Source organism: Lethenteron reissneri, chromosome 63 (genome assembly GCF_015708825.2).
Source record: "Lethenteron reissneri isolate LAM-NWPU_2019-01 chromosome 63, ASM1570882v1, whole genome shotgun sequence".
Lineage (NCBI taxonomy): Eukaryota > Metazoa > Chordata > Hyperoartia > Petromyzontiformes > Petromyzontidae > Lethenteron > Lethenteron reissneri.
Window position 1 is genome coordinate 5,028,637 of NC_083841.1, and position 11,766 is coordinate 5,040,402.

An 11,766-nucleotide genomic window follows, 5' to 3' on the forward strand; every position below is an offset into this window, starting at 1 on the left:
TTGATTGGTCCACACCCGAGACGGCTTTCTTTAGAGCCTAGTCCCCATTGGTGACTGCTTGTGTTGTGGTTATTGCAAACATGATGCCTTGTATAAAGGTGTCAGTTTTGTACCAGTTTAAAAGGGTAAAAACCTACTACTATACTTTACCGAAAGAACCAAAGAGTATGAATCCCTGCATTCACGAAAGCTTCAAATCAAGATTGCACCGCCCTTCTTCCAATAGCTGGCGCGAGACGCCATAGTGACCTCAATATACGTCACTACACATGCAACATACATACAACACACATGCTACATGCATACAACATACATGCTATTTACATGTGTAACGAGCGACTTCCCTGTCATTACACATGCTACATACACGCTACATACACGCAACATACATGCTACATACACGCAACATACATGCTACATACACGCAACATACAACATGCATACACCTGGCGTTGGGGTGGGTGGGGGCGGCCCTCATCCAGCAGTGGAGTGACACGGGACGTCACGACGAAAAGCGCACCCCTCCCAACAGCGTTGGCAGATCTCGGATTCTTGAATCGATCTGTGCGGATCTGTGGGTGTTTTATTTATGGGCACAAAAAAACAAATCTTTCTATCGATCAGGACTTAGCTGGAGCTGTCTTGGGGCTGTGCTCCGGAAAATAACCTCCCACCACCACCACTGTGGACAGGGGGCGGAGTGGGTGCGGGGGTGGGGGACATCTGAGGTGGGGGAGGGGCGGTTGTAAGAGAAATTACTGCCCCGATTATCATGATAATAAACGTCGTCCCATTCAACGTCAGCCTCATCATCATCAGCTTCACTGCCATCATCATCATCAGCAGCTCCATCATCAGCAGCAGCAGCTTCATCCCACCATCAGCATCATCATCATCAACTTCATTCCCATCATCATCAACAGCTCTATCATCATCAGCTCCATCACCACTATCATCAACTTCATTCCAATCATCATCATCAGCTCCATCATCATCATTGATCATCATCGTCAGCTCCATACCCACCATAATCATCAGCTTCATCATCATTTATCTTTATCCCCATCATCATCATCAGCAGCTCCACCATCATCATCATCAGCTCCATCATCATCAGCTTCATCATAATTTATCTTTATCCCCATCATCATCAGCAGCAGCTCCACCATCATCATCAGCTCCATCATCATCAGCTTCATCATAATTTATCTTAATCCCCATTATCCCCATCATCATCAGCAGCTCCACCACCATCATCATCATCATCATCAGCTCCATCACCCATCATCATCAGCAGCTCCACCATCATCATCAGCAGCAGCTCCACCATCATCATCAGCAGCAGCTCCACCATCATCATCAGCTTCATCATCATTTATCTTTATCCCCACCATCATCATCAGCAGCAGCTCCACCACCATCATCATCATCAGCTCCATCCCCCATCATCATCAGCAGCTCCACCATCATCATCATCAGCAGCTCCATCATCATCATCAGCTCCATCATCATCAGCTTCATCATCATTTATCTTTATCCCCACCATCATCATCATCAGCAGCTCCACCACCATCATCATCATCAGCTCCATCCCCCATCATCATCAGCAGCTCCATCATCATCATCAGCAGCTCCACCATCATCATCATCAGCTCCATCACCATCAGCTTCATCATAATTTATCTTTATCCCAACCATCATCATCATCAGCAGCTCCACCACCATCATCATCATCAGCTCCATCCCCCATCATCTCATCCAGCGCGCGAGCGCTCCGAATTCGTGACGTCACGTGCCAGCCAGCCACATCGCTGATGCTGCTACAGCTGCTGTGACAATAGCACGGCATAGCCACCAGCGTAGCTGACGCTGCTACAGCTGCTACAGCTGCTGTGACAATAGCACAACATAGCCACCAGCGTAGCTGACGCTGCTACAGCTGCTGTGACAATAGCACGATATAGATTAGCCCAGCGTAGCTGACGCTGCTACAGCTGCTACAGCTGCTGTGACAATAGCACGGCATAGCCACCAGCGTAGCTGACGCTGCTACAGCTGCTACAGCTGCTGTGACAATAGCACGACATAGCCACCAGCGTAGCTGACGCTGCTACAGCTGCTGTGACAATAGCACGATATAGATTAGCCCAGCGTAGCTGACGCTGCTACAGCTGCTACAGCTGCTGTGACAATAGCACGGCATAGCTAACTCAGCGTAGCTGACGCTGCTACAGCTGCTACAGCTGCTGTGACAATAGCACGACATAGCCACCCAGCGTAGCTGACGCTGCTACAGCTGCTGTGACAATAGCACGGCATAGCCAGCCAGCGTAGCTGACGCTGCTACAGATGCTGTGACAATAGCACGGCATAGCCAACCCAGCGTAGCTGACGCTGCTACAGCTGCTGTGACAATAGCACGACATAACCACCAGCGTAGCTGACGCTGCTACAGCTGCTGTGACAATAGCACGACATAGCTACCCAGCGTAGCTGACGCTGCTACAGCTGCTGTGACAATAGCACGTCATAGCCACCAGCGTAGCTGACGCTGCTACAGCTGCTACAGCTGCTGTGACAATAGCACGACATAGCCACCAGCGTAGCTGACGCTGCTACAGCTGCTGTGACAATAGCACGGCATAGCCACCCAGCGTAGCTGACGCTGCTACAGCTGCTGTGACAATAGCACCACATAGCCACCCAGCGTAGCTGACGCTGCTACAGCTGCTGTGACAATAGCACGACATAGCCACCCAGCGTAGCTGACGCTGCTACAGCTGCTGTGACAATAGCACGACATAGCCACCCAGCGGAGCTGACGCTGCTACAGCTGCTGTGACAATAGCACGACATAGCCACCCAGCGTAGCTGACGCTGCTACAGCTGCTGTGACAATAGCACGGGATAGCTAACCCAGCGTAGCTGACGCTGCTACAGCTGCTGTGACAATAGCACGACATAGCCACCCAGCGTAGCTGACGCTGCTACAGCTGCTGTGACAATAGCACGGGATAGCTAACCCAGCGTAGCTGACGCTGCTACAGCTGCTGTGACAATAGCACGACATAGCTACCCAGCGTAGCTGACGCTGCTACAGCTGCTACAGCTGCTGTGACAATAGCACGACATAGCCACCCAGCGTAGCTGACGCTGCTACAGCTGCTGTGACAATAGCACGGCATAGCTAACCCAGCGTAGCTGACGCTGCTACAGCTGCTGTGACAATAGCACCACATAGCCACCCCAGCGTAGCTGACGCTGCTACAGCTGCTGTGACAATAGCACGACATAGCCACCCAGCGTAGCTGACGCTGCTACAGCTGCTGTGACAATAGCACGGCATAGCTAACCCAGCGTAGCTGACGCTGCTACAGCTGCTGTGACAATAGCACGACATAGCCACCCAGCGTAGCTGACGCTGCTACAGCTGCTGTGACAATAGCACGGCATAGCCACCCAGCGTAGCTGACGCTGCTACAGCTGCTACAGCTGCTGTGACAATAGCACGGCATAGCCACCCAGCGTAGCTGACGCTGCTACAGCTGCTGTGACAATAGCACGGCATAGCTAACCCAGCGTAGCTGATGCTGCTACAGCTGCTGTGACAATAGCACGGCATAGCCACCCAGCGTAGCTGACGCTGCTACAGCTGCTGTGACAATAGCACGGCATAGCCAGCCAGCGTAGCTGACGCTGCTACAGCTGCTGTGACAATAGCACGGCATAGCTAACCCAGCGTAGCTGACGCTGCTACAGCTGCTGTGACAATAGCACGGCATAGCTAACCCAGCGTAGCTGACGCTGCTACAGCTGCTACAGCTGCTGTGACAATAGCACGGCATAGCCACCCCAGCGTAGCTGACGCTGCTACAGCTGCTGTGACAATAGCACGGCATAGCCACCAGCGTAGCTGACGCTGCTACAGCTGCTGTGACAATAGCACGGCATAGCTACCCAGCGTAGCTGACGCTGCTACAGCTGCTGCTGCTGTTGCTGCCACGGCAGATGCGGCTGCAGCTGCTGCTGTAGCTGACACTGCTGTTGACGCTGCTGTTATTTCTAGTGATGGAGCTGCTGATTCAGCCGACGTCGCTGCTGTTGCTGCTACTGTAGCTGATGCTGCTATCATAGCGACTGCTACTGACGCCGCTGCGCTTGCTACTGATGTAGCCGCTGATCCTGTTGCTGCTATTACGACTGCTGCTATAGCCGCTACTGCTGCTGCTGATGTTATAGCCGCTGCTGTTGCAGCTGTAGGCTGCTGCGATGGAGACATCCGTGCAGTCTGCATTGGACTTTTGCTACCACGGCGCTTGTGATGATGGTGATGATGATGGTGGTGATGGTGATGATGGTGGTGATGGTGATGATGGGGCTATCAGACGTCAGCGCCTGTCCATCCGACATCACCGGCAGGATGAGGTGAGTGATGGCTTGATGATGGGGGAGGTGGGAGGGTGGTTGGTTACATTGTGATGGTGGTGGTGATGATGGGGTGATGTTGATGGTGGCGGTGATGATGGGGTGATGTTGATGGTGGCGGTGATGATGGGGTGATGTTGATGGTGGCGGTGATGATGGGGTGATGTTGATGGTGGCGGTGATGATGGGGTGATGTTGATGGTGGCGGTGATGATGGGGTGATGTTGATGGTGGCGGTGATGATGGGGTGATGATGATGGTGGCGGTGATGATGGGGTGATGTTGATGGTGGCGGTGATGATGGGGGTGATGTTGATGGTGGCGGTGATGATGGGGTGATGTTGATGGTGGCGGTGATGATGGGGTGATGTTGATGGTGGCGGTGATGATGGGGTGATGTTGATGGTGGCGGTGATGATGGGGTGATGTGATGGTGGCGGTGATTGATGGGGTGATGTTGATGGTGGCGGTGATGATGGGGTGATTTGATGGTGGCGGTTGAATGATCGGGGTGATGATGATGGGGTGATGATGGGGTGATGTTGATGGATGGCGGTGATGATGGGGGTTGATGTTGACGGTGTTGCGGGTGAGTGATGGGGTGTGAGGTATTTGATGGTGGCGGTGATGATGGGGTGATGTGATGGTGGCGGTGATGATGGGGTGATGTTGATGGTGGCGGTGATGATGGGGGTGATGTTGATGGTGGCGGTGATGATGGGGTGATGTTGATGGTGGCGGTGATGATGGGGTGATGTGATGGTGGCGGTGATGATGGGTGATGTTGATGGTGGCCGGTGATGATGGGTGATGTTGATGGTGGCGGTGATGAGGGGGTGATGTTGATGGTGGCGGTGATGACTGGGGTGATGTTGATGGTGGCGGTGATGATGGGGGATGTTGATGGTGGCGGTGATGATGGGTGATGTTGATGGTGGCGGTGATGATGGGGTGATGTTGATGGTGGCGGTGATGATGGGGTGATGTTGATGGTGGCGGTGATGATGGGGTGATGTTGATGGTGGCGGTGATGATGGGGTGCTGTTGATGGTGGCGGTGATGATGGGGTGATGTTAGATGGTGGCGGTGATGATGGGGTGATGTTGATGGTGGCGGTGATGATGGGGTGATGTTGATGGTGGCGGTGATGATGGGGTGATGTTGATGGTGGCGGTGATGATGGGGGTGATGTTGATGGTGGCGGTGATGATGGGGTGATGTTGATGGTGGCGGTGATGATGGGGTGATGTGATGGTGGCGGTGATGATGGGTGATGTTGATGGTGGCGGTGATGATGGGGTGATGTTGATGGTGGCGGTGATGATGGGTGATGTTGATGGTGGCGGTGATGATGGGGTGATGTTGATGGTGGCGGTGATGATGGGGTGATGTTGATGGTGGCGGTGATGATGGGGTGATGTTGATGGTGGCGGTGATGATGGGGGTGATGTTGATGGTGGCGGTGATGATGGGGTGATGTTGATGGTGGCGGTGATGATGGGGTGATGTTGATGGTGGCGGTGATGATGGGGTGATGTTGATGGTGGCGGTGATGATGGGGTGATGTGATGGTGGCGGTGATGATGGGGTGATGTTGATGGTGGCGGTGATGATGGGGTGATGTTGATGGTGGCGGTGTGGATGATGGGGTGATGTTGATGGTGGCGGTGATGATGGGTGATGTTGATGGTGGCGGTGATGATGGGGTGATGTGATGGTGGCGGTGAGAGGGGGTGATGTGATGGTGGCGGTGATGATGGGGTGATGTTGATGGTGGCGGTGATGATGGGGTGATGTTGATGGTGGCGGTGATGATGGGGTGATGTTGATGGTGGCGGTGATGATGGGGTGATGTTGATGGTGGCGGTGATGATGGGGTGATGTTGATGGTGGCGGTGATGATGGGGTGATGTTGATGGTGGCGGTGATGATGGGGTGATGATGATGGTGGCGGTGATGATGGGGTGATGTTGATGGTGGCGGTGATGATGGGGTGATGTTGATGATGGCGGTGATGATGGGGTGATGTTGATGGTGGCGGTGATGATGGGGTGATGTTGATGGTGGCGGTGATGATGGGGTGATGTTGATGGTGGCGGTGATGATGGGGTGATGTTGATGGTGGCGGTGATGATGGGGTGATGTTGATGGTGGCGGTGATGATGGGGTGATGTTGATGGTGGCGGTGATGATGGGGTGATGTTGATGGTGGGTCACAGGAGTGTGATTTTATTCACGAAATGATGGGGCCTGGTTCAATTCCCGGAGGTGGTCATGGTTGTGGCGTCGATTAAGTATAATTCCCATCATCATTCATCATCATCATTCATCATCATCATCCATCATTATCCATCATCATCATCAACCATCATCATCCATCATCATTATCCATCATCATCAACCATCATCATCGTGATCGTGATAATCGTGAACATCATCATCCATCATCACCATCATTCATCATCATCATCCATCATCATCATCATCCATCATCATTCATCATCATCATCCATCATCATCATCATCAATCATCATTATCCATCATCATCCATCATCATCCATCATCATCATCAACCATCATCATCATCCATTATCATCGTCGCGCGGCGCTTCAGATGCGCTTCTGCGGCCGTCTGGAACGCTCTTTTAAATCATCATCATCTAGATTGACAAACTAATTTATTTAGAACTGATTTTTGTTGTGTTTAGTTTGTACGTACAGTATATAGACTCACACAGAGACCCATAGACTCACACAGAGACCCATAGACTCACACAGAGACCCATTGACTCACACAGCGACCCATAGACTCACACAGAGACCCATAGACTCACAACGAGGACCCACAGACTCACACAGAGACCCACAGACTTGCACAGAGACCATAGACTCAACACAGAGACCCAATAGACTCACAACAGAGACCCATAGACTCACACGAGACCCATAGACTCATTACAGAGACCCATAGACTCACACAGATGACCCATATACTCACCAGAGACCCATAAACTCACACAGAGACCCATAGACTCACACACATACACCCATAGACTCACACAGAGACCCATATACTCACTACAGAGACCCCATAGACTCAACACAGAGACCCATAGACTCACACACAGACCCATAGACTCACACAGAGACCCATAGACTCACACAGAGACCCATAGACTCACACAGAGACCAAGACTCACACAGAGACCCATAGACTCACACAGAGACCCATAGACTCACACAGAGACCCACATACTCACACAGAGACCCACAGACTCACAGAGACCCATAGACTCACACAGAGACCCATAGACTCACACAGAGACCCATAGACTCACACAGAGACCCATAGACTCACACAGAGACCCATAGACTCCACAGAGACCCATAGACTCACACAGAGACCCATAACTCACACAGAGACCCATAGACTCACACAGACCCATAGACTCACACAGAGACCCATAGACTCACACAGAGACCCATAGACTCACACAGAGACCCATAGACTCACACAGAGACCCATAGACTCACACAGAGACCCATACACTCACACAGAGACCCATAGACTCACACAGAGCCCATAGACTCACACAGAGACCCATAGACTCACACAGAGACCCATAGACTCACACAGAGACCCATAGACTCACACAGAGACCCATAGACTCACACAGAGACCCATAGACTCACACAGAGACCATAGACTCACCAGAGACCCATAGACTCACACAGAGACCCATAGATCACACAGAGACCCATAGACTCACACAGAGACCCATAGACTCACACAGAGACCCATAGACTCACACAGAGACCCATAGACTCACACAGAGACCCATAGACTCACACAGACCCACATACTCACACAGAGACCCACAGACTCACACAGAGACCCATGGACTCACACAGAGACCCATAGACTCACACAGAGACCCACTCACACAGACCCACTCACACAGAGACCCATAGACTCACACAGAGACCCATAGACTCACACAGAGACCCATAGACTCGCACAGAGACCCATAGACTCACACAGAGACCCATAGACTCACACAGAGACCCATACACTCACACAGAGACCCATAGACTCACACAGAGACCCAAATACAGCATCACACAGAGACACATAGACTCACACAGAGACCCATAGACTCACACAGAGACCCATAGACTCACACAGAGACCATAGACTCACACAGAGGACCCATCACGCCGACAGAGACCCTAGACTCACATAGACTCACACAGAGAACCCATAGACTCACACAGAGACCATAGACTCACACAGAGACCCATAGACTCACACAGAAGACCCATAGACTCACACAGATACCCATATGACTCACAGAGACCCATAGACTCACACAGAGACCCATAGACTCACACAGAGACCCATAGACTCACACAGAGACCCATAGACTCACACAGAGACCCCATAAGACTCACACAGAGACCCATAGACTCACACATAGACCCATAGACTCACACAGAGACCCATAGACTCACACAGAGACCCATAACTCACACAGAGACCCATAGACTCCACACAAAGCACCCATAGACTCACACAGAGACCCATAGACTCACACAGAGACCCATAGACTCCTACAGAGACCAGAGCCTCACACAGAGACCCATAGACTCACACAGAGACCCATAGACTCACACAGAGACCATAGACTCACCAGAGACCCATAGACTCACACAGAACCCATAGACTCACGACAGAGACCCATAGACTCACACAGAGACCCATAGACTCACACAGAGACAAGAGACTCACACAGAGACCCATAGACTCACACAGAGACCCATATACTCACCCAGACTCACACAGAGACCATAGACTCACACAGAGACCCATAGACTCACACAGAGACCCATAGACTCACACAGAGACCCATAGACTCACACAGAGACCCATAGACTCACACAGAGACCCATAGACTCACACAGAGACCCATAGACTCACACAGAGACCCATAGACTCACACAGAGACCCAGACTCACACAGAGACCCATAGACTCACACAGAGACCCATACTCACACAGAGACCCATAGACTCACACAGAGACCCATAGACTCACACAGAGACACTCACACAGAGACCCATAGACTCACACGAGACCCTAGACTCACACAGAGACCCATAGACTCACACAGAGACCCATAGACTCACACAGAGACCCATAGACTCACACAGAGACCCATACTCACACAGAGACCCATAGACTCACACAGAGACCCATAGACTCACACAGAGACCCATAGACTCACACAGAGACCATAGACTCACACAGAGACCCATAGACTCACACAGAGACCCATAGACTCACAGAGACCCATAGACTCACACAGAGACCCATAGACTCACACAGAGACCCATAGACTCACACAGAGACCCATAGACTCACACAGAGACCCATAGACTCACACAGAGACCCATAGACTCACACAGAGACCCATAGACTCACACAGAGACCATAGACTCACACAGAAACCCATAGACTCACTACAGAGACCCATAGACTCACACAGAGACCCATAGACTCACACAAGACCCATAGACTCACACAGAGACCCATAGACTCACACAGAGACCCATAGACTCACACAGAGACCCATAGACTCACCACACACCTAGACTCACACAGAGACCCATAGACTCACACAGAGACCCATAGACTCACACAGAGACCCATAGACTCACACAGAGACCCATAGACTCACACGAGACCCATAGACTCACACAGAGACCCATAGACTCACACAGACCCATACTCACACAGAGACCCATAGACTCACACAGAGACCCATAGACTCACACAGAGACCCATAGACTCACCAGAGACCCATAGACTCACACAGAGACCCATAGACTCACACAGAGACCCTAGACTCACCAGAGACCCATAGACTCACACAGAGACCCATAGACTCACACAGAGACCCATAGACTCACACAGAGACCCATAGACTCACACAGAGACCCATAGACTCACACAGAGACCCATAGACTCACACAGAGACCCATAGACTCACACAGAGACCCAGACTCACACAGAGACCCATAGACTCACACAGAGACCCAGACTCACACAGAGACCCATAGACTCACACAGAGACCCATAGACTCACACAGAGACATAGACTCACACAGAGACCCATAGACTCACACAGAGACCCATACTCACACAGAGACCCATAGACTCACACAGAGACCCATAGACTCACACAGAGACCCATAGACTCACACAGAGACCCATAGACTCACACAGAGACCCATAGACTCACACAGAGACCCATAGACTCACACAGAGACCCATAGACTCACACAGAGACATAGACTCACACAGAACCCATAGACTCACACAGAGACCCATAGACTCACCAAGACCCATAGACTCACACAGAGACCCATAGACTCACACAGAGACCCATAGACTCACACAGAGACCCATAGACTCACACAGACCCATAGACTCACAGAGACCCATAGACTCACACAGAGACCCATAGACTCACACAAAGACACATAGACTCACACAGATACCCATAGACTCACACAGAGACCCATAGACTCACACAGAGACCCATAGACTCACACATAGACCCATAGACTCACGCAGAGACCCATAGACTCACACAGAGACCCATAGACTCTCACAGAGACCCATAGACTCACACAGAGACCCATAGACTCACGCATAGACCCATAGACTCACACAGAGACCCATAGACTCACACAAAGACACATAGTTTGTTGTCCTTCCCCCGCACCTCCTATTAGCGCGGTTGGCTACGTACGGCGCAAAAGAAGTTCAGCGTACAGTGCACCCTCTTCATCATCCTCGACATCTTGACGCGGTCATTCCTTCTCCTCCCCTACCTCTTCCACCCGCTCCTCCCCCCCTCTCTCTGCTCATCATTTTCCGTGCCTCTCTTCATCTTTGTCCGTCTAGGCCAGGGGTCGGCAACCAAAATAACAAGAAGAGCCATTTCTTTCCAATTCGGTACAAAATTCAGTATTTCAAGAGCCGCAATGCATCTGAGTACATACTGTACATACGTACATATCGTCAAGAAGCAGCCCGTAAAGAGCCGCATGCGGCTCCGGAGCCGTAGGTTGCCGACCCCTGGTCTAGGTGGTTGGGGGTTTACTTCCATTCGTGCCATTCCCTTCCTTGCCCCGTCCACCTTGCACCATCCCTCTCTGTATTCTGCCATTTTGTGCAACTGACTCCTACCCCCCCCCCACCCACCCACCTTGCCCCCCCCCACCACATCCCCCGGTATCAACTCGGCTGTCCCAGGTGGGCACGAGGTCACATCT

General features: G+C 51.6%; 1 protein-coding gene across 1 annotated transcript in view; it reads right to left on the minus strand.

Annotated features, from left to right (window-relative positions):
• Positions 1-620: 620 nt before the first annotated feature.
• Positions 621-11,766, minus strand: part of LOC133358818 (myosin-11-like) — a 72,999-nt gene continuing 61,853 nt past the window's right edge. The window contains exon 12 of the mRNA XM_061577266.1: positions 621-682. Within this exon, the coding sequence (XP_061433250.1) occupies positions 621-682 (62 nt within the window). The remainder of the gene's footprint in view (positions 683-11,766) is intronic.